The following is a 24,333-nucleotide window of genomic DNA, read 5'->3' as shown; positions in this document are numbered from 1 at the left end:
TTGCCTTCTATTCAACACCTGGCTTGTGTGTCAGCTGGCTGCTGTGTCCTGAGAGCACCAGTCAATCCTTAATACAGGAGAAGGAAATTGAAAGTCACTAGGTTTTTCTTTATGATTTTGGGTTTTTTTTGGTTTGTTTCTTTTTTTTTGCTTTCTCATCTGAACAGTTACGTGGGGCCATGAATAAACACAGACGGCGTCTCCCTACTGTCTTCAGTACAGCTGCATTGCAAATAATGATCTCTGCCTGTAGGACTAGAAGTGTCTTGTCCTTGCTTTAATGAATATGCCTTAATTACAGAGACTGCAGCACTAAGTCACTAGGTTTTTCTTTATGATTTTGGGTTTTTTTTGGTTTGTTTCTTTTTTTTGCTTTCTCATCTGAACAGTTGCGTGGGGCCACTGAATAAACACAGACGGTGTCTCCCTACTGTCTTCAACATAGATGCATTGCAAATAATGATCTCTGCCTATAGGACTAGAAGTGTCTTGTTCTTGCTTTAATGAATATGCCTTAATTACAGAGACTGCAGCACTATGTTCTATCCCTGGGCACCACTGAAAAAAGACTGGCCTTGTCCTCTTGACACCCACCCTTTAAGTATTTATAGGTGTTGATCAGAATCCCCCTCAACCTCCTCCAAACTAAAAAGACCCAAGTCCCTCATCCTCTCCTCGTAAGGGAGATGCTCCAGGCCCCCCATCATTGCCGGGGGGTCTCCCCAGAGCACAGCAGAGGGGCAGAGCCCCCCCCTCGCCCCCCTGGCCGCGCTGCTGGGGATGCAGCCCGGGGTGCGGGGGGCTTTTCCCCCGGCGGTAGGTCCCTCTCGCCGCCGCCAGGGGGCGCCACCGCCCCGCGGAACGCGGGCTCCCGTTGCCATGGCGACCGGCGGCCTTTGACGCGGCGGGGCGGGCGGTAAGGCCCTGACTGTAGGCCCTAACTGACCGCCGGGCCTACCGGGGCCGGGAGCTGTGGGGCCTGCGGAAGGGCCGGGGAGGCTGCTCGGAGCAGGAACAGTGTGTGGGTGCAGCCAGAACCCGGGTGGTGACCGGGTACCGGGCCGTTGCGGTGACGGTTGAGGCCTTGGGGGCACAGGTGGTGAGGGCCATGAGGGGGACTTGGGTGTGGATGGTGGCAGAGGGAGAGGAGATGCCTCAGAGCTGGGCCATACAGGGAGCTTTTGGTGCTCAGAGGTGGGGGGGGCAGTAAGGATGGGGGCTTAGGCACAGAGTGACAGTACCAGTGGGGTCTGGTGGCTGTGGACACTCTGTGAGAGGTGGCTCACTTCGTCCCCTGAGACGCCCGGAGCAGGAACAGTGTGTGGGTGCAGCCAGAACCCGGGTGGTGACCGGGTACCGGGCCGTTGCGGTGACGGTTGAGGCCTTGGGGGCACAGGTGGTGAGGGCCATGAGGGGGACTTGGGTGTGGATGGTGGCAGAGGGAGAGGAGATGCCTCAGAGCTGGGCCATATAGGGAGCTTTTGGTGCTCAGAGGTGGGGGGAGCAGTAAGGGTGGGGGCTTAGGCACAGAGTGACTACCAATGGGGTCTGGTGGCTGTGGATGCTCTGTGAGGGGTGGCCCAGCTTCGTCCCCTGGGACATCTGGTGATGAAGGGGGCAGCAGGGAATACGTGCAAGGGATACACAGAAGGGTTAGGCAGGAGGGCAGAGGGAATTCTTAGCCTGCATTGGAGATCAGGAAGGGGTTATGGTCTGAGCCTGCAGCATCAATCTTATGACGAGCGGTTGAAGGAGCTGGGACTGTTTAGTTTGAGGAAGAGGAGGCTGAGGGGAGACCTCATCACTCTTTACAACTACTTGAAAGGACACTGTAGAGAGGTTGGTGCTGGTCTCTTCTCGCAGGTAATTAGTGACAAAACGAGAGGGAATGGCTTCCAGCTCCAACAGGGTAGGTTTAGACTGAACTTTAGGAAAGAATTTTTCACAGAAAGAGTGGTCAGACACTGGAATGGGCTGCCCAGGGAGGTGGTTGAGTCGCCATCCCTGGACGTGTTTAAGAGTCATTTAGATGTGGTGTTGGGGGATATGGTGTAGGGGACAACTTTATAGAGTTGATGATTGGACTCAATGATCCCAAGGGTCTTTTCCAACCTAAATGATTCTCTTATTCTATAGTGTGGCTGCAGAGTGTTGAGGTAATTATTGATGGGGGCCCAAGGGTCTTTTCCAACCTAAATTATTCTCTGCTTCTATGGTGTGGTCGCAGAGTGCTGAGGTAATTATTGATGGGGACTGAAGGAGCGGAGGCTGCTGGTAAAGCAGCTGTTTGAGATACAGGGGCAATAGTGTGGGTGCAAATGCTGGTGATGGTAGTGACTGAGCTTACATGGGTGGTGAGCTGCCATCCAGGTGGGCCCTGCAATGGGTGGAGAGTCACAGTACTTGGGTCACAGTGTGTGGGATCTACTTACTTCTTCTAACGATATAATGGCAGTATATTTGTTGATTGAGAAAGTTCTGGTAGGGATAATGGGGGTCCATCAAGAATTATGCCGTGTGATTTATTTGTCTGGGAGAAGAAATCAGTCTTGCCCTCTGTAAATGTTTTCCTGTTGGTTTAAAATCTGCAGTCAATTCTCAGTCCCCCTAAATATTTTTCCTTCTCTCTCACGTAAGCATATTTTCTATGGTTTGCAAAATCCAGCAAATCTGTTACGATATATTTTTTTTACCTTGTTGTGCAGCTTTCTTGTTGCTCCCTACACAGGAAGAATTTCATAAATATATCACTGGAGCTCACCTGGGGCTGGAGTTGGCAAAAAACCTGCAAAACCTTTTCAAAGTTCTGCTGCTCAGAATGTTTCAGTTTGTATCCAGTTTTAACCAGGAGACTTGATTTTCCATTTAGTGGAAGGGACAGAGATCATTTAACTTGGAGGCTTTCTTGCTGCTCCCTGCACAGGAAGAATTTCATAAATGTATCACTGGAGCTCACCTGGGGCTGGAGTTGGCAAAAAACCTGCAAAACCTTTTCAAAGTTCTGCTGCTCAGAATGTTTCAGTTTGTATCCAGTTTTAACCAGGAGACTTGATTTTCCATTTAGTGGAAGGGACAGAGATCATTAAAAAAAAAAAAAAGTTAGGGATTGCTGCAATGATCTTCCATTTCTGAGGAAAATCAGTAAAATCAATGCTCAAATGAAAGTGGAATCAATGCCACCACAGTTAATTTTGCACTGAAGAATGATGACAGATCATTTTGTATACTTAAAAAATGTATCCTGCACTTGTTCATTTGGGCTGGAAATGTCAAAGGGGTCTAGGGGAGCTAAGTGCTTGACCTCCTCTCTCAGTGAGATTTTTTCTTAATTCACTTGGTCTTTTTTAAAAATCTCAGTCTTAGAACAGTCATGTGGATTGGATTTTTAAGTTTAATGAAAAATATTGTATTCGGTAAACAGAAGCTTAACTTGAATTGGTATCTGCAAAGGTTGTTTGTGAATATTAATGACTTAATATGGCTTCAGACTCAAGTGGATGCTCAGGTACAAAAGGGTTTTTTCTTGGATGATAAATGTCAGTGAGGCTTACTGAAGTCATGTGGTGATGCTGTGCTACAGGCATGAACTGGGAAGTTCTATAGAAGAAATATTTAAAGACTCAAGTGGATGCTCAGGTACAAAAGGGGTTTTTTTAGATGGTAAATGTCAGTAAGGCTTACTGAAATCATGTGGTGACGCTGTGCTACAGGTGTGAACTGTGAAGTTCTACAGAAGAAATATTTATCTAATGTGGAGCAACCCTTAAAACTTTGATCTGGGACACTTCAGAAGTTCAAGACATTGCTGGTGGGAGTCAGAATTTTCCAGGTTTCTGTGAATGAAATTAGCTTTTTCTGTGACATAAATAATCAGGTGGTGCAAAGACGGTGGAAGTTCTATAGAAGAAATATTTAACTAATGTGGAGCAACCCTTAAAACTTTGATCTGGGACACTTCAGAAGTTCAAGACATTGCTGGTGGGAGTCAGAATTTTCCAGGTTTCTGTGAATAAAATTAGCTTTTTCTGTGACATAAATAATCAGGTGGGACAAAGACAGTGACTGACAGCTCTAGACAATCGACCCTACGAGTGTGAACTTTTCTTCAGCAGCAGAACAGACGAAATCTGCACAAGCCAGTTTCCAGGAGAGTGGGAGTAAAATTCTTCTGGAGAAAACATTATGAAAAAGATGTTCCAAGGTGCAAGCAGCTGCACGGGGACATAGACTCCAAGGTACCTTGATCCTTTCTTTCACTTCCCTTGTAGAGCTGCCATACAGTGAGCATTCCTTTTTCATCCTTTTTTACAGCACACTGCCTGCCCTCAGCACCCTCAGTTATTTCATCAGCAGGCATCAACTACTCATTTAGGGTAGAAAGTTATTTTGTGTACAGAAAGCTGTCGTTGCCTTGCTTCAGGGTATGGTGAGTGCAGCGAGAGGGCATGCACCAGCATATGGATTAGAGTGCATCTGTCGATAGCTGGTTTCACTCCATTCCCTTGATTTCACATAGATTTGGCAGGCTTGCTCTGTAGCTTTCCACTGTCTTTTTTTCTGTTTCCTTGTGCTGGTTTTAACAGGAAAAGTGTCCAGCCTGCTGTATTTAGTCACAGGACAAGTTGGTACTGATTATAGCTATTAGAGTGACAATTGTGAAAATTCAGAAAAGCAATTTCTTGTGAAAACAAGTTATAAACAATGTTTCTACTCATTCAGTAATAAAACCTCCTATGTTACATGAACTAATCTGGTTTTGGCATTTGGTTATGTGACCGCTGGAAGTGAGGAATCTTCGTAAGTGCCCTTTTCTTGTGACTTTTTTTATTTTCTATAATATATGCTGCCAGTGCCATTACAGAACTATTCATTGTCAGTTGAATTCTGAGGTTGGTAGTTGTGACAACACACCCAGGGAATACTGCTGACATGCATATCCCTTCAGAGAGTGGTTTTGTTCCAGCTCTGACAATGAAAACTGCTCTCAGAGTTGCAGTGAAAGGCAAATATTCATAGCACTAGAAGAACAGAAGGAGAGGGAGAGGGATGCATATTAACAAGTGGACTCGATAAAACAAGCCTGATAAACAGAGACAAAGGACTGGAAAAGGAACAACTGCTTGTTTGATTTGCAAGAATGTAAAACACAGCCCACAACGAGGGATGTAATAAATCACTAGTGATAGAGGCCACTGTTCACTTCAGGTTGTCCCAACACTTCAGGTTGTCCCAAAATCAGGGGCCTGAGTGCTACCCTGGGCAGGATTATTGTTGTCAACAAAACACATTGTTTATTTCAGAACTGTTAAGAACTTGTCACAAGTGACAGAGTCTGGTGAACATATGAGATTTTGTAAGTCATTCATTTCTCAGTTCTTTTTTTTTTTTCTTTTCTTCTTGCCCTTTCCTCCCTTCAGGTCTAACTTCTAGCACAAGTACAACAAAAAGCATGGAAGAGAAGAAGAAAGAAGAGAAACCAGAAGAGCAACTTACTGAACCTGAATCAGCTTTCCCAGAACCCTTACTAGAATATCAGTAGGTTTAATATATTTGACTTTTCACTCGTATAGAATATGTGAATTAGTAAAGCAGATGACAAAGACAAGTTATCCAACTCAGAGCCTGAGCTGACTGACTGTGGCAGTTGTGTACTGTTCTTCTGTGTCTTATTTTAGGTTTTCAAGGCTATTTTGGAAATGCACACTTTATAAAATACACCTATAAGAAAGCACTGAAGTGGGTCAGAAATAATTTTACGCCATTAAGTTATAACTTGGGAAAAAAAGTTTTATTAAAAACAAAAATAAAGCAAAAAAAGCCACCACAGTTTTGTCTGTTAGTAGCAAGTGCCAAGATCACATTTGACTCTGTTTTAGGGTTCCTTGGTGTCCACAGAGGTATGTAGTCACTAGCCAGGTCTTTAAGAATTACTTTGGTGCAGCTGAGAGCGGAACACAAAGGGAAGTGTTTTATTTTGAAAATAATGGAAGGATAACTTAAAGGTTTCTTAAAACCAAGCAGAGAAAAATAAAAGCTAAGAGGGGAATGTCAGAAGTAGTTACAAAATAGTCCAATTTACTTGATCTCCAGTCCCTTGAGTAGATGATTGAAAGGATTAAAATTAACCTCTGTGACTTTTATCAAAGAGATGGAAATCAAAAAGGAAAAACCTCAACAGCATCCAATATTCAACAATTTTTAGCATTTAGGGAGCAAGAAGTACTGCCTTGATGCAGAAATGAAAAGCAGGGTAAGCAAACCAAAGAGCACCACATACAGTTCTACTGATACCTATAGGATGTTTCCAGGGTTTATGTGGGATTTTCTATTTTATTTTACACAGCACAAGTTTCCATAGGGAAAAAGACCAGATTTATCCGAATCATATCACAAATAAATACCATCCAAAAAGTCAACAAATCAACCCATCTATTTCGCTAAGAAACAAGAAAACTGTGTTACTAGCCTGAGAATAAAAAAAAAAAGCAAACCACCACTACTTGCTGTTAGAGTTATGGGTATGGAGACTCAGATATCCAAGCGAACAACTCATTTGTCTGAAGTCTTCCACTGAAATGTGTTCTGTACTGACAGAAGATACTCAGTTTCTCCAACAACAGTAGGGGAAAAAGGGAAGAAAAGTATTTTTTTTCTGTCTTTTATCTTTTTCTCTTTCCTTCTTGCTCTCTCTCTCCCTCTTGCTCTCTCTTTCCCTCTGTCTTTTCACCTCTATAATCTATAACTTCTCTGTACCACATCATTGAACAAAACAGCATAATCATACAAGCAGATATCTTTCAGATTCCACTTCAGGATTTATCAAACTTGTAGTATTTATTTAACTTCCATTCCTGCTTTTTCTTCTGTACTTTGAAGAACGGTTGCTGTTCATAGTAAGGTTTTTTGCATTTCAGAACAGTTTTCTTTTTCAGGGTTGGTTGGTTGGGAACAACAATCCCATGAATCACTCGCTTGAGTAACATCCTATAGCTGACAATGAAGCTGTCATGGTTCTGGAGGGGAGTGGTTTTTTCTAGATGATGGAATCATCTAGATGAAACTTACTATACAGAGTTAAGAAAAATAGAATTGAAGGAATCATCAATTTAGCTGTTTTGTAGCTCTTTGAATCTGACAAAATAATCTAAATGGGAAATTTCCAATATGCAGCAGACAAAACAGCAAATTCATAAATTTTTGACATCAACGAAGTGATGGATACGGACAACCACTTCATGGAAAATCCTAAAGTAGCAGAAATTAAGATCAGTGTCAGTATTCAAAATACTGAAATAGTTTAAAATGGCAGGTAATTTTGGAGTTCACAGTATGTGGCCAAGCTGTCACCTCTGTCTAATAATTGAGATATTTTTGCCGTAGCCATCACCCCCGTACCGCTGTATCTCTGTTCTAGACTCTCTAACTAATATCCTTGAACTTGATAGAAAACCTGAGGAATATGTTGGAGCACACAGAGAATGCAAGTCTAGTAACCTGCAATTTGCATGACTGAGTGATCTAAACTTAACCCGGAAAAAATGTCCTTCTTTTAAAACCACAATACAATAGGGATGGGCAAAAAAACCCCAAAACAAAAAACCCAAGAAACAATAGCTGTTGAAACAGTAAAAGATACTGTGATAATTGTAGTACTTGCCTCTATTGTGCTGTATGGTGAAGGAATTCCGGGAAGAGAGGGAAAGATTACAGAGAATTTTGCAAATAGACACCATTTGCAACCCGGCGTTTCACATTCTACAAGAGAGAACACCAGAAAAAAATGCTTATTTTATTTTACAGCTGTGGCGAAGAGGATGATGAGTAGTCTATGAAAATTCTGAAAACAGTGAGCTAGTTTTTTGGACAAAAATGTCTAAACATACTTAAAGGAAACTACTCAGGCTGCTTTTCCCTTAGCGCTTCTTAAAAGCTAACAAGCTCTCAGTGTACAAATGCAGTTTATGAAGCTCATCAAACCAAATTTTCAGAAGAATTGAATTCCATTTAATTCTCCAATTTGGGATTCCTCTGCCCTATGTCTGAGAGAGTTGCCTAGGCTTCCTCTGCAGTGATGAGTAATAAATATTTTTGGAGCACAAATAATCTTGTTCTAAAAAAGACCTGTGCAGTAGGTCAGCTAAACCACATCCAGAAGGAAAAAACCAACTTAATCCTCTCTAGCAGTTAAAAAGCAGCAGTATAGTCAGGGAGTCTGTTTCTCAGCAGGAGCATGAGATCCAAACTAACATGAAGGTCCAGATACATATAGAAAATAATTTCTTTATATGTAGTAAGACAGCGGTATCTACCAAAATGAGTCAAGGAATATGATACAAAAATAAATGTTTCAATAGTATTTACATCTCATCTAGATGTTAAATAACATACATCTAATGTTAAACAACATTCCTCTCTCTTCAGTTTTTGTAAGAACTTCCCTTTCTTTACTCTTTCTCCACAGAATTGAGACAAAAGAAGCAGCAATTGATCGGCTTTTGCTTGGTCTGAAAGAAGTGAAAAAAAAGAACAAAGAATATCATGAGAGAGTAAGTGACCATGCATCCTTCTCCCAACACATTTTATATGTGATATTTTAACTCACAGATTCGATTTTATTCTTTTAATCCTAATACTACATTTACTATAACTAGTGACTGCAGTGAATTTCTTACAGTCAATGAAACCAGAGTTAGTGACTCGCTTTTTGTGCTTGAAAGTTAAAGTGTCAACTGAATTAAATGTGACACAAAGCATAAATGTCTGAATGTAACCATGGAACAAAAGGAGCTGCAGGAGTAGCACATTGCAGAATTGGACACAGCAGTGAGTAAAAGTGAGATCCTCAGTAACTACCAAAGTATTTCATCTTACTCTGCAGCAAACACAGGACAGTGAGCCCACCTTCCAGGAGGTAACTTTACTGTGGTACATTCAGATGTGCCTTTTTAAACAGTCCTGTAAATATTCCTCAGGGAAGTCAAGAATATACTTTCAGTTCACAGAAGAGGAAACAGTATTAAGTTCAGTTTTGTCAGTAGTATTGCCAGATCTAACCGAGTATTGAGGTTTGCTGACTTTCTTTGCTTCACTGCTGAGGTAACGGAATTGCACAGGTATCTATGAGAGTTTAGTTATTCTTAGAAACTCAGTTACAAGAATCAAGCAGAAGGAGCATCACATGATTGTCTAGGTGCAATTTTTAGAACTGCTTGATGAAGAGTCGCTTTCTTGAGGATTGAGAGTTGTGTTGAGTGATTTTTAGAAACAAGGTTATGTAGCTACTGATCACACCTGAGTGACACTTTAAAGAACTGTATATAAAGAACCATATATAAAGAACCATAATATCTGATGACTGAGAGCAGTGAACTCTGAAAGTGGATATATAAACAGTTACCTAATGAAATTAATCCAAATTGCTCAAAAATCCTTAAATTGAATTAAACAAGTTGCAGTCTGCTCTTCTTATAGCAGTAAGACATGGAAACAGTGTCTCTCTGTCCTTCCGATGCCCGATAATTGCCCTGCTTTTCTAAGTATCCATCTGTTTAGCTTTCGTTGGTGTTCCTTTCAGTCTTGAAGCCTGGATTGTGTTTGATTTGTGGCCGTAACTATCAGTGGAAGTGGCATTTGGCTCTTCTCTCTGAAGTCTCATGGTTATTCCCCCAATTTGCTGCTAGTTCATATCTCTCAAGTACTCCTTCATATTTTAGACTGTGCAAGGTACTTCAGGGCATGCTTTAAGTGCTAGTTGTTCGATTTAACCATGTTGTGACAGGTCTTCGGGCTCCCTTCTTTGTTTCCTGCTTAATATTTCTGAGTGGTTTAGACATAATCCTTTTAGAAGTGGGGAATGTTTGAGACTGTCAATTGCATAGTTACTGCTACAGTTTGGCTGGGATGGCTATCTGCTCCTTTATGGTGTCCTTTGGGGGCAAACGTACATAATCAGTAATTTCAAATAATTTGGGTCTCACTTGAGAGGGTCAGGGCAAGGGGATATGACTGTTGTGGAATCAGTAGGTGTAACTAATTCCAACTCTGACAAGACTCTACTCTGGTTCCATGGAAATGACCTGATTGTCTGATATTTCTACGTCACGAGGAATGTTGAAGTGAATAAATAACTCCTACAAATAAATATTGTTATTAAATCGACCAACAAGGAAATTCCCAGGCACCAGAGGACTGTTCATGTGCTGCACCAAAGCAGTCGTTTGTCTCTTATTTTCTTGTAATGGTCTTGGAGTTACCGAGAAAGTTCTGAAACTTGCAAATTCTCTCTTCCTCTCCATCCCTTTCAAACACGAAGAACAGCTGTTTGGCTGAGTGTTTTTTGCAGTGCATCCTTTTCCTTTTCTTCATTACCTGAGTTTCTAACTTTGAAAACTAATTTGAAAACGTTTTAACACGTGCCTTTTCTTCTGTTGTTCTTTCGTAGAACGACCTCATGAAGAAAGAGCAGCAGGCGCGCCTCAGGCGGACGTTAGGACAAATAGAAGAAGAGGAGGAAAAACGAGATGGAAAGGAGGTTGTGACTAGGGAGGATGTGGAAGAGTCACTGAAAGAAGTATGGCAGTACGTTAAGGATGAAGAACACCTTCTGAAAGGTATGTTGTAATTCATGGAAGTTTTGGTTTGCAGTTTACACAGTTGGGATTGAACACTTTTTTTTTTTTGCTTTTTAAATAGAGGTTAAACTTCCTTTTGTTCCATAAAAAGCATAAAGCCTTTTTTCCCCAAAATTAAGCTCCCTAAGCCTAGTATGAGATTGTGGAAGGCTGATAAGTAAACCCGTTAATTAAGCTGAGTTAAAATTCAATGGAAGTGGGTCTTTTCTAGAAACTGACCTCATGTATTAGACTCTGTTTTGTTCCTTTCAAGTGATGTGTATTACTGTGCAAGGCTTTGTATTTTCCGTTAAGCTGAACTTTATGAAAGCCCTGTACACTGGCTCCACTGGAAGATTTAAAAAAAAAAAAAAAAAAATTACTGATGGCAGCAAAAATGACCAGTTTTGATTGTTGAAAGTCCTGGCTGCCATTCCTGAGATTCTCCGTGGGAGACAAATGTGTCTTTGGTTATAACATTTCAGTGAGAAATGTTGTCTCTCCTTGGCAGAATAAGATAAAGCTGTTTTCAGCAAGGATGGTGGCCTTGACACTATGTGAGGTCATCATGTTGTGATGTATGGTAGAGTGGAAGAATCACCCTTCTCTCTCCAATCCCAGTGAAAGAACCTTTATTAAAGAATTTGATGAAGTCATAAGAATTTTGAATTATCAGTTCAAGATATTGGTAAGGAATTTGTCTTTTGATGTTCTTCCTTTAATAGATCTGCACTCCCAGATTGAAGAAGCTGACCGAAGACTTTTGGTAAAGGAGGCTGAGAGGGATTATTGGTTGGAATACAAAAATGTAGGAAGTGAAATAGACGCCAAAAAGATTATGAATCTGGAAAAAGACATCAAGCAAGTAAAAGATGACCATCACAGGACTGCAAGTCAGTTTACAGCTAGTGTATGCAAGTCGTACAAGCTCTTTATGTATTACTTCTGGGAATTAATGAAATTATAAATTTAGTTTGATTTCAAGTTATAGTAGTTTATATCAGCTTTTCTAAGACAGTGCGCCTAAACGAGACTGCATAATCCTATAAAATGGAAGAACTTACTCTCTCTGCAAAAGTCCCTTTATTAAAGAAGTTGAGAAAGTTACAGAAATTACAAACACTTAAAGAAAGTAATAAGCTTGTCTTCTGACTATTTTCTTGTATAAAGGCAAGCAACTCATTTTTAAAAAATATTATTATGGAAGACAGCATTTTTCTAAAAATAAGTCTACGTGTATTTAGGTCGCCTACATACAGGAGTCCCTTAGCAGTCACACTCGAGAACGTTGACAATGCTCTTGTAGCTTCTCATCATGCTACAAGCACTTCCCATGTTGAAAACTCCTTTGACAGGACAGTAGTGTGAGCTCATTCTTGGAACAGAGTCTTTTGAACTGAGCAGCCTGGTTTAAATGCAGAACTAGAGGGAGCTGTTTAGCCAGTGGTCTGAACTTTGCCTCCTCCTTGCGTAGTCTTGTATGAGACCCTTCAAAACAGACATATACAAATACTGGGAACCATTTCAATAGTGACACAACAGTGGAATTAATTTGAGAGCTTATGTATTCTGGTGCCGAGTGCTTTACAACGATTTCTTCACTGCTGCAGTATCTTAAAATCATTTAAATATTTTACTGTTACATAACCCATGCTTCTAATGGGAGAAGGATGTCCTGGTTTTCTTCCTTTATGGCCCTCTCAGTATGCATGGCCACAGCCAAGCAGCTGGTAGTAACAGGCAGTGACACTGCTCTAAGGGTCTCTGTATATTCTGTGCCAACCATTACCAGGCATCAACTACTGTGGATAAGAGCCAGCTAGCTATCTTTTTGTCTCTTGAAACATATTTTATCATCCTTAAGATCTGCACTGTGTTTTCTACATTGCCAGATTGCTGGTCAGATACCCGTTTCTTTATTCAGGAGTGGTTGATATTTTTCATTATGCATTTTCCACGTTCTTAATCCATTTAGAACTTTGCTATACAGCTGCTGAAATATGAAATGAAAAAGAGAATGGGCTTTTATATAGAATGCCAGAATGAGCCAGTGAGAACATTCAGTCTGACCTCCTGCATGTCACAGGGTACAGAGCCAAAAATTTGTGGTCGAACGGAAGTGTATTTATAGAAAGCCTATTACAGAGGTACATATAGCAGTTGCCTAATTAACATACTGCAAAATGGTGCTGCCAGTGCTGGATGTTAGCATACTATTTTACTTAACTTCCTAAAACTGAATTTATAAAATAGCTGGGAAGTACAGTCTTCTAGCCTACAAAAAAAAAGACGCCAAAAAACCCCCAGCCAACCAAACCTAACAAAGCTTCTAGAGTGATGTGGCAGCAAAAAGGGCTTGTCCACTCCTCAAATGTGTATCATCAGGCTTAGGGAATAAGCGTAGTTGAAGAGGTTTCTGTCTCTGTAGGTACCACTAAAGGGCTTGGCGCCCACACAGGTCACTGGTCTGGAGATGGCATTTTAAACAAAATTGCTGGAGGGGAGAGAAAGCAGAAGAGAGATGTAAACTAACATGAGGTCTGGTGAAAGCAGTGTTGCAGGGAGAGAGTTAGGGAAAATAGCCTCCTTAGAAAGAGTATGTCTCAACAGTTTCTCCTTTTCTTCATTCTCCCAGTACAAGTCAGGTTGTTTAGCTGTCTGAAAGAATGAAAAGATGAATTAATTCTAGCATGTAAGTACTTCCATTTCATTCTGCCAAGTCTATAGATGGTGGATTGACTCAGGCAGGCCAGCTTGCACAGTGTTAAATTAAGAACTAATGCACAATTAATGCACCTTTCATATTTGACTGCCTTTGACTCCACAGCGGGTCCATGGCCAGATACTGGTTTACAACCAGACCAGCAGTAGGCTGTCTGCAGCACAAGTGCAGAGCCAGGCTGAATTTCAGGCCTCTGGAACAAGTATGAAGTGCTTTCCTTAAAATCTTATTCATTCCTTCAAAAGGAGAAAATACCAGGCAGCAGGTGGGCTATTTAGAATAGCACAAAACCAGTTGAAGGGAAGGATAAAATAGTTAAATAGCAAGTGAGTAGAACCTGAAGCCAAACAAACTGAGTTAGGCGAAGGTATACTTTCTAAATAATGACCACAAATAAGGATGAAAGCAAATCATTGAGGTAATTGCCACATTCTCCATTTCGTCCTGTTGTCAAATTAGAACCCCCTGGAAGGCTTAGATAAGTCAGAATAATTATTAGGTTCTGTATAATTACTGTCTAAAAAATGCCATGTGCATAAGATGATCCAATATGCTTCTATACCTAAAAAATAAATTTTCTAAGCAAATCTCTTGCATGACTCCAGGAGTTCTGCTATTGAGAGACAATATTTAGTGTTAAGATGCCAATATTTTAGCAGAGAATTGCTCAGTTTTTTAGCCATTGTAGTTGCCAACAGAAATGTGTAGGCCACTTCAGATTTCTAATTTTGTAGTTAACCCTACTGTCTTTTGGGGTTAGGAACACAATTTCTATGGACGAGGATATTTGAATCCTTTTCTGTGGAGCATCTATGCACGTGATGCTGGCTGATGAGTTCCAGTTTGGGAACAACATGCCAATCATCTGTTTGTTGTCAGGAGAAATGGATATCCGATAATGATTTCTGATTGTCTTTTTTGTTTTGAAGAATATTATAGAAATGCGTTGAAAGCAGCGAAAGAAGAAAAGGACAGACTGGTTGAGAGGCACATGAAGTTATGTAAGGAACAGGCCCTAGAGGTATTCATTCCTTCTGCCTTTTTTAAGAGTGCTAACGGCATCATAATTAGGATTCATGTGCTCTGCATTAATAATTATTTTAATTTTATTTAAAAATTGGAACTTCTCTGATAAATTGAGAGTAAAATAAACTGTCATCTGCTTACTAAACATGGCAATGGTTATTGTTATACACCCATGTACTTTTTTTTTACATCAGACTAACAATGAGTAGATGGGAGACATTTTAGGAACAAAGTGTGGGAAACTGGGGCACTTGTCTTATTCAAGAGCACGTCACTTTTGCAGAGACCTTGATTTTGATGTTTGCATAGACTTCAAAAAACAAGAACACACTAAGAGATTGTCTGCATGGGAATATACATCAATTTGGAAAAAAAAAGTTGTTCTGTACTTGTAAAGTACAACATTTTAAAAATGCCAAAAAAGTGCAGTCTACAGTAAAATTTAGACTTATTGATATACAGATTCTTTTCTCATCTCTGCCAGCTCTGATTTGCAAACATGATTTAGGAAATGTTTGTAGTGATGACTTTTTATGTTCACAAAATGCAAACCGTGCTTCAGTACAAAACACCGGTTGGGCCCTTTAGGTATTTGAATTCCCTGACTTAAGTCGTGGAATTTTCAGTCACGTGAGAACATAATCCAAAGGACTGCATTTATGGTGATCTACAGGGGCATCTTCCCTCCCAGTTGTTCCTTTTCCTCTTATTCACATCAATAATTAAATTATAGTCTTGGCTCATTAGCATAGACCACTACATGTTTAAGCCACTTGACAGTATCTGATGAGTACTGCCTCATTTGTGATTTTGCTTGGGGTTTTTAATAGCTAAAGGTTTGCTTTCCTGAAAACAGGAAGATTTGAGCAGTAGTGGGAACATAGAACTTTTTAGGCAAAAAGACAATGTCCTATTTTAATATGGGAAGTTATAAAATATTGGGGAATTGCTTGACATATAAACCGCACTGGGCAGGATGATAGAGTAGAAACAGCTGGCCTCGTGGACTAAATCCCCTTGTAATCCCTTGGGGGCTGCTACAGTTTGTTGTGTGGCTTTTTCTTAATTATTTCCTGCTAAACAGCAGAAGGTTCTTCTTTAAAGTGTGCAGCACTGTCAAAATCCTGCTCTCAGATGAGATGATCTGAAATTGTGTTTTCTCAGAAAGCTATAAGATACTTGGACAAAAACAGTTGCAGAGAAATCAAAGAGAACGAATGGCTAAAAGAAGAGGTAAGAGGATCCCTTGCGCACAGTTTATCATGGTGGTTCAGGTTTGAAATGCAGTGTTTCCGGTGAGGAGCCTTTGAAGATTTTCTTAGGAAAAGGAGAGCAATTGTCCTGTAATTAATCTGTAATCCTGAGCAGCCAACAGTGTATTCGACAAATAAAGGTAAAAGGTGAAAAATGAAGAACCCATTTTCCTGCCCAAGCAGTCATAGGAAGGACTACAACTTTCCATACAATTAAGTATTTATATCTGTGGAGACTGGGATACTAAATAGTGTAAAATATTAGTAGAGTGTAAAGGCTCAACCATGTAAGTGACTGAAGAGTGTAGTTTTGAATTGCATTGAAGTTCTAGTGCTGCTGCATTGAAAGAAAATGGATATGGATGTGGGAAACGTTTTTGGAGAAAGGGTTTGAGACAGCTTTAAGTGGAGATACTAAAGAAAGATTAGTACACTGAAGAGAGGAAAATCAAAATCATATATCGCTGTAATTGATTACTTAATAGCTTTTGTACTGTCCTTTAATGGCAATTTAGAGCTATATATCAGATAGTTTTTTGTGAGCCAAATTTAGGAAACTGATTTTTTCACGATGAAAGTCTGATTGTGCTTGTTCCAATCAATACTTTGTTGCCATCCCATCTAAGCAAGAGATTGGAGGGAGGAAATACCCTTCCCCACCTTTACAACCTCACAGTTTAGAACTGAGCAAAACCTTTTGGGAAATTAAAAAATGAACTTATTTTTCAGTATTACATCAACAAACCCAGCAGAGTTTTGTTCTTTACCTACTAGTTTAAGATACTTGCCAGTACGCGGGGATAGGGCTTTCCTTCTTCCCCTTAACGAGCTCTGAGCCTGCATCTTTAACTTTCCAGGGAAGGTGTCCAAACCACGAATTCTGAGGCAATGAGGTAGGGGTCAGTAGGAGAAAATTAATGTTTTAATCTGTATAAACAAACAGGAGCTTGAGTCTATACATCCTACCAATGAATGAGTATGAATTTCCTTCCCATCTCCCTGTCTCACTGAACACTTACAAGTTTTACACACATTAGGCAGTGTCAACAGGAGAGATCCATTTTGGAGTACCCTTATGTCCTCACAGGCCCTCTCCTGAGAGTTGAGGGATGTGGGTTTCTTTCCTCTCTATGTTATGAATTAGTGCTTTGAATTATTGTGGAAAACAAAACTATTATCACTAATTTCTCCAGTCCTCTCAATTCACCCATTCATTTTCTGTGCTTTTCTTATACAGATGAAATATTTTCTTTCAGGCTAATGTTTATATGTAACTGACAGACTCTTCCAGTGTTTTCTTCTGGGGAAATAAACCAAACATTTCAGTTTTGTCCCAGTTCAAAATGTATCATTTTTTTTTCAGTTTGGCCACTGAACTGAAAAATGACTTACCAAAACAGCCCTAAACTAGTTACCTCCAAATTTGAACGGCTTTGGAGACTTCAGTCACATTTTTCCATGGTTAGCATGTCACACCAAGATGGTGCAAAGCTGCATCACCTCCTGGTGCCAAGCCACATCCTGTTACTGGTTAATGTCCTGTCGTTTTCACCTTTTTTAATCCCTGGGAGAAATGGGAACTAGTTTTTAACTGCAAATTTGGATGATTATAGATGGGTTATAGATGGCCTTTGGTACTGCAAATTTGGATGATTATAGATGGGTTAATTGGCCTTTGGTGAGAACAGATGCATTCAGATCACTAGGTGTTGTTTTTTAAATGTGTGCGTATGGCTAAGATTTCTTCCCATCATACATTCCACTTCCCAGTGAAGGGGTAAGAACTTGCTTGTACCTCAGGAAAAGTAAGAGGAATTGTGGAGAGGTTGTGGAGTCTCCATCTCTGGAGACATTCAAAACCCACCTGGACATGTTCCTGTGCAACCTGCTGTAGGTGGACCTGCTTTGGCAGGGGGGTTGGACTAGATGATCTCCAGAGGTCCCTTCCAACCCCATATCATTCTGGGACTGTGGGAACTGGATAACTGGTGTCCGTTGGTTACCATAACTTCATGGCAATATGGGTTGATCAGCAATCCAAAAGAAAGTAGAACCGGGTGTTTAGCCAACATTGTGGCTAACTTGGACTGAAAGCTCCACTAATTCTGGAGAAGAAGGCTTTGTGTGTAGGCAGGAATTTAGACAAATGACACTTGGCTCCATGAGAAGGTTCTGCTCTCAGGGTTTCATAGCCCAAAGGTCTGGCTGTGATTGACAGAGTTCTGCCAGGAAAGGGTTCTAAAAAAGGTGTGGGAGAACCAGAGGCCTTTCTCTTCACCTGAAAATATGTCACTATGTTTCTCCACCAAATGCACAGTCTTGCTGATGGTATGTGCTATTAGGACAGTTACTATGAAAGCTTTCCAAAATGGCTATAATCCTTCTAAGATGATCCTTTTTTTTATTTTTTTTTTTAATTGTCAAAAGGTTAAGGTCTACCAAAAAGAAGTAAGTGATTTGAAAGCCTCTATTCAGCTCCTGGAAGAAGAGAATATCAGTTTAGTGACAAAACTGATTGATAGCAGACTTCAGAATCTGAGAGTACCCAGGTAAAACGATGCCTTTGCAGACTCAAAAGTGATTAATTTGCTCTTAAAAGTTAATTCCTCCTTCTTCCTCTAAAGCTATTTGGGCTTTACCACAAGAAAGCCAAGGTAGATTCCTACTTGAGGAGAGGCAGGATTTGACTGAGTATGTGTGGAACTTGTGTGTCTGAAGGATGACGGTGACATTGTAGCCTCCTAAACACCACAATTCAGGGAAGAAAATGGGTTCTTTTAACAATCCATTATGAATTAGCAACACTCGCTTTTCCATTGAGGCTTGGAAATAGTTTCTTTCTGTTGTAATTGCCTCAGACCCAGCTTCTCAGACCAAGTGCTGACTAATAGATTTTTGTCTTTACTGTTGGATACATGTTTAAGGATTTGAAGATTAATATGCAAATATATGGGGTTTTGCAATCTCCAGTGAAACAGACAACCTGGTACTGAGTAAGGAAGAGGCCTTGGGGTGGATCTGTCTGTAGGCATATCTTTGTATTTAGTTTCTTTTATATTGAAATTATTTAACTTGCTCCCTAGAGAAAGATAAATTTAGCTGCAAAATGTCAACACTAATGGTATCAAAAGCAGAATGTAACAATGGGAATGATCTATCTTCATTTTCCAGTCCCAGCTCAGTGGTTTCAGCCATATTGCATAAAAAACTTCCAAGGCTTAAGAAGTGACCATTTTTCTCTCCTCTTCAAGCTTTGGATTGCTTTTAAGTGAGAACTGCCAGCTGTGGTTTGGATCTTGGACTGACTGGAGACTATAACATTTGTTTTCTTTTAGTCTCATGGACATAGTTGAACTTAGGCACTAAGAATAAAAAAAAAAAGAGCAGCATATTAGCCACTAAGCTACCTGGCTGCCTCCCTTGCATTTTTAAACCATTGCGCTATTCTGCATTTGTGGTTAAGCAGCAAATGGCTTTCAGAAAGGGTATGTACCTCCCCACACACTCCAGGAGATTGCACAGGACAATTCTGAGAGAAAATTCAGACCCCTAATACGAATTTCACTTTATTTTTTTAATTTTGTAGGCATTTGTTTCTTACCCAGGCAGCGGGCTTGAAAGATGAATGTCATAAGGATGAAATGCAAGAAGCAGAGTATAGAGAGTATGCAGGTAATGTACATGCTTATAAGAGCTGATAAGTCATGGAACATTTACAAACTTTTCATTTCTTAAGTTTTTTTTTACCCAACTGCCTGTTTTACATGGTGAACACTTAATTTCAGCCACCACAGCAATGCTAGGCTGTAGTTTCCGTTAAGAAGACAAAGCCACAATCTACCTGTAGTACAGTGTAATAATTTAAATTGGTGTTTAGAATATTGGATGTAATTACTCATATAGAGCTGGCCTGGAATGTGGTTTATAGGATTGGCCATTGTTTCTAAAGATATAATTCATATACTTAATCAGTTATTTACTCATCTGTGTCAACAAAACTTCATTATTATCTCTTGTCACTGAAAGGCCAACTCTTAAACTCTACGTTGGCTTCCTCTTGAAGTGTAGGTGCACTTTACAGTCATTCCGTTCCTAGAGACACACTGGAGTTAAATTCTAAATAAATCTCTAGAAAGAGAGATTGCCCAGGGAAGTTGTGGATGCCTCATCCCTGGAAGTCTTCAAGACCAGGCTGGATGGGGCCTTGAGCAACCTGCTCTAGTGGGAGGTGTCCCTGCCCATGGCAGGGGGGTTGGAACTCGGTGATCTTTGAGGTCCCTTCCAACCCAAACCATTCTATGATTCTATGATTCTATAAGAGCAGATGAAGCTACATGGAGTTCAGCCTGAACTGAAAATCTTGGTAAGCAGTACTGAATTTTGGGCTGAATCTCTACCTACTCTGGTAGGTGTGCCCAGGAAAAGGATATAGCATTAGGCAAGAAGGACTATGTGAATGTACTTATCTATGCAGGATGGTTTCTGTGGATTCCTTGGAATCACATGTTTTATTTTACATCTTTGTAAAGGAGACCAGAAGGAGGGGAAAGAACAAAATTAAATCAAAGAGGTAAATTGCAAAAATTGAAGGCATACAGCCACCAGTGGACAAGTCCGTTGAAGTTCTGATCAGTTCCAGCCATAGATGGGCCTTGCTGGAACCATCAGACACCAACAAACATGTTGACCAAGACTTCTGAATTAGCCCTATGTTTACTTGGAACATCTCAGCTCTCTTACCTTTGCTAGACCTTTATGACAGTTACTGGGAAGAGCAGGTTTTGTTCCCAAGTCGCCGTCCCAGGCAAACATATAACTTGGTAGCCCACGTCCAGAATTTTCTGTCACCCTGAGAATTAGTCAACTGCAAATGTGAGCTCTTCAGGGGAGTTAGAAGTAGACTAGCTGTGTTTCAGGAATTTGCATATATGTACATATAGAGATACCTACGTGGATATAAAAAAAGTTTATACTTGTTTTTGATGCCTTTTCTATTTTTTTAACTGTTCAGGACTACATAGGATTTAAGTTGAACTGATAAAATCTCTTTTTTTTCCCCTGCCTCATCCCACAGAGCCCCTACTTCTAACTTCCCATCAATTTCAGCCCTGATCTTGATCAGAAATTGTGAACAGAAATAAAATCAGTGAGCAAAATCACCATTTGGCTTGGATTGACAGTTAAAAATCTTACCAAGCTGTTCTTTACATCACCCTGGTAATGGCAGGCAACGTTCATACCAACGACTAATTCTGATCTTCGTAAAGCTTAACAATTGCATACATTTCATTGTTCTCTTTAAAAAGCAACGACAGATGGAGATGAAAGTGTCAGAAGTGCCACGGTCCCCTGTCAGAAGAGAAAAGCCTTTCCAAAGGCTCAGTCTAAAACAGAACTTGAGAAGCCTCAAGACAGTGATGAGGAGCTGTGGGAAAGGTCACTCACCCCAACTGTTGATGGCTTGTTGTATGAAGATGAAAAAGATTTCCAGGTATGAGTTTAAGTAATTGGGTCTTTCACTGACACAAACAGCTCACAGTGTGGGGCATGAGCTACTGCCAGGAACGTTCCATTCCCAGTGGTGTTACAGCAGAAAAACCTCCAATGTCTTTTACCTTCATAGTGTACAATTCAGGTGCTTAATCGTAGGTGTCTGGTGCTACTTGAGATGGTTACACTCCTTTGTCCTTCAGAGGCTGGGCCAAAAGAGCACAGGTTCTGTGTCATACAGCCTCACGTGGATGTTTTGGATGCCTTAGGGCATTTCTGGTAGCATGAGACACATAGAACAGCATCCTACGAATCAGCATGTGTAGATTTCAGGATGAAATTCCCCCCTAGAAAGAATTCTGAATGTCACCTAGTGACAGTTTTCTGTGGTACCACACAGACTCCTGTGCTTAGAATGGATGTTGCGTAGTAGCATTAAGGGATCAAGCTCCAACAGGGTAGGTTTAGACTGAACATTAGGAAAGAATTTTTCACCGAAAGAGTGACAGGGCATTGGAACAGGCTGCCCAGGGAGGGGGTGGAGTCACCATCCCTGGCTGTGTTTAAGGGACGTTTAGATGCAGTGCTAAGGGACATGGTGTGGGGGAGGACTTTGTAGAGTAGGGTAGATGGTTGGACTCGATGATCCCAAGGGTCTCTTCCAACCTAGACAATTCTATGATTCTATGATCAACAAGTAAATTACTCCTTCAACAACAAGCCAAGGTGAAGGTGGTCCTGGATGCAAAGTACAGGGGTTAAGAAAACAGAAAGATACAGTTTATATGTAAATAAGCAGACTTTGTGTGGTTTTTGAAAGAGGTGGTGGCACTTGCTTCAGGAGATGCTCGATCCTCAGTTGCAAAAAGGGGTTTCCTGGGTGCTTTTGATACTACACTCGAGTTACAAAAACGTGAATGTATTTCTAAATAAACGAATTGTTCTCAGAAAATACATTACTCCACATCATCGATTTCTACTGCAAATTAAAGATGTGGTGCAGACTGCAGGGTTGCCATGTAGATGCTGCTCCATGTTTCTTTACTCTTGAATATTCTATTCAAACATACTCAATAATGAATTTAAAAAAAAAACAAAAAAAACCCAAAAAACAACAAATCCACAAAAAACAACAAATCCACAAAAAACAACAAATCCACAAAAAACAACAACTCTTTTTCTAGAAATTTGGCATTAGCTTGATTGATGCCCTGCAACTTGTGTTCAGAGAAATCATCCTGTTGCCTCGAGGAGAGACTGACTTAAGGAAAGGCTCTAATGAGTCATTACCTAGAAAAACTGAGCATTTAACAAAAAAAAAAGACCTATCCAGGCATTTGTGTCCAAGTTGTTGCCTTGGGAGAGGAATATGAGCTTTGCTTCTTTCTTCCTGCTCTAGCGCTGCAGAGGGACGTAGGTGCTGCTGACATCCTCATCCTTTATAGCAACCAAGGTGTCATTGTGAAGTGACATTGCATTGGCAGCTATTTATTTTGAAAGCAATTATTAAATAGAGGTGATTCAAGAGCCTCCACTGTAGGTTCCTTCTTCCCTCTCCTGCCCTGTATGGTCCTGCTCCTGCCCTTAGGGAACCCATAGGGCACATTGGCCTTCTCTGTAGCTGATTCGCTCACGATCCCTGCAGAAAAGCTTGCTTTTTTTTCTCCTCCTGAATGAGTTTGCTGTTGGGTTAGTCAACCAAATTAACTCAGAGGCTTGGAGAAGAGCAGAGCCAGCACAGACGAGGTGGAAGCACATGGCTGGCCTTGGCCCTCTCTCTCTCTCTTGGCAGTAGTGAGCTGGTGGATTAGTTTAATTCTTGGGAGCAGGATTTGGTTTGCGGAGAAAGAGTTATTGGTGAAAACACAGAGGAAAAGAGGAGGTGAGCAGCCTTGCAACCTCCTAAGATGAGCTGGCTTGCAAACCAGACCCTTAACACTGACATTACCAAACAGAGCAACCCTAGGGCAGCATCTGTACAATCGCTTTTAAAAGGAGAGTTGCTGGTTTTTGGGGTTTTTTTTGAAGAATGGCTGCTTTTCGATGTAATTGCAGAAGAATAATATTTTTTCTTCTTAAGGAATATTTAAAACTGGGTCCTCTGGAGACAAAGCTGATGTGTGTGGTTGGAAGAGCCATGCCTATTCATAAAGAGCCAAAAGAAATGCCAAGCAGGAGCCACATAGAAGATGGAATTTGTGGTAAATCAGACCAGCACATCACAGCAAAGATGATCAAGGCCTTATCTGAAGAAGAGGTTGGTTAAAAAGAGGCAAACTGTGCTCTTAACATAGAAACTTAACATTCTCAATTCATTAAATATTTGTTCTGTTCTTCAAGAAGTGTGTGGCACCGGGCTTTGTGGAAACTATTTTTGAGTGCCTGGATTATGATTTACACGTAGAAGTTTAATGAGGGGGATGTCTGTGTGCAAATGGCTAATTGAGGGGTTGCTTTCCTCACCACTGTGACAACGCTTGGGGACTTTTGGGGCTTCTCAGTGCAGGGAGCAGCACCTGGATCTAATAAAGGATCCGAGTTAATATTTAGTTTTGGTGGTGCCCACTTGCAGTCTCTCAAATGTGGAATTCCCTCTTGGTCAGACACACAATGGGTAAATGCAGGCTGCCATAAAATGTAGATCTGCTGCAAAATACTTAATAACTTGCTAAGGCAAAATCTAATTTATCCAAGTGTAATTCAATGATTGGTAGAAACTGAAGGTTTGAATGCATTTTATTTGTCTTCATTTGACCCCTACTTAAATTTATTGAAATAACCAAAAAATAATTGGAAAAAAAATTAATAAAAAGAGCATAAAAATCATCAGTCTTAAATATGTATGGTTTTTTTTTTTCTTGGCCAAATATGTTGTGTAACCCTGTGTCTCTGGTTTGTGGGCAGTTTCTGTGAACAGATGTCTCAGTGCACCGAGTCCGTGGGGGGTTTTCCCCTCTCGTTGCACATCCTGGACACTCCATGAGGAGCACACAACGCAGTTACTTCCCACAGGCACAAGCAGGTCTCTGACCTGTGCATTTTCTATTTAGCAACTTGTGAAAACATTGAATAATGTGATTTAAACACTTGGTGGGTGAATGAGCTGTTTGGAACAAAGCTTCATGGAAATCTTAAAACATTTTAAACCACCTGTATCTGTGCAATGTCACGGCTTATCCTGTGCTTCGGCGCAAACATCGTTTCACTTTTCAAGCCAGGTCAGATATTCCTG

At 40.6% G+C, this 24,333-nt stretch overlaps 1 protein-coding gene across 3 annotated transcripts; it reads left to right on the top strand.

The window, feature by feature from the left end:
- Positions 1-897: 897 nt before the first annotated feature.
- Positions 898-23,856, top strand: CCDC83 (coiled-coil domain containing 83). Of its 3 annotated transcripts, XM_014941545.1 has the most exons (12): positions 898-1,021; positions 4,113-4,235; positions 5,418-5,535; positions 8,462-8,546; positions 10,442-10,610; positions 11,336-11,503; positions 14,262-14,353; positions 15,523-15,591; positions 18,039-18,160; positions 19,198-19,283; positions 20,918-21,102; positions 23,182-23,856. In XM_014941545.1, exons 3-12 carry the CDS (start codon positions 5,450-5,452, stop codon positions 23,365-23,367), a joined length of 1,248 nt encoding a protein of 415 aa, XP_014797031.1. In that variant the 5' UTR covers positions 898-1,021; positions 4,113-4,235; positions 5,418-5,449; the 3' UTR covers positions 23,368-23,856. The 3 variants fall into 3 exon arrangements, with proteins under 3 accessions (XP_014797031.1, XP_014797030.1, XP_014797032.1); XM_014941544.1 differs by lacking the exon at positions 898-1,021 and having other exon boundaries at positions 4,065-4,235; XM_014941546.1 differs by lacking the exons at positions 898-1,021; positions 15,523-15,591 and having other exon boundaries at positions 4,065-4,235.
- Positions 23,857-24,333: the final 477 nt, after the last annotated feature.

This window comes from Calidris pugnax, unplaced genomic scaffold (genome assembly GCF_001431845.1).
Source record: "Calidris pugnax isolate Ruff unplaced genomic scaffold, ASM143184v1 scaffold99, whole genome shotgun sequence".
Taxonomy (NCBI): Eukaryota; Metazoa; Chordata; class Aves; order Charadriiformes; family Scolopacidae; genus Calidris; species Calidris pugnax.
The sequence above is the reverse complement of the archived record's forward strand: the minus strand, read 5'-3'. Positions and strand labels throughout refer to the sequence as shown.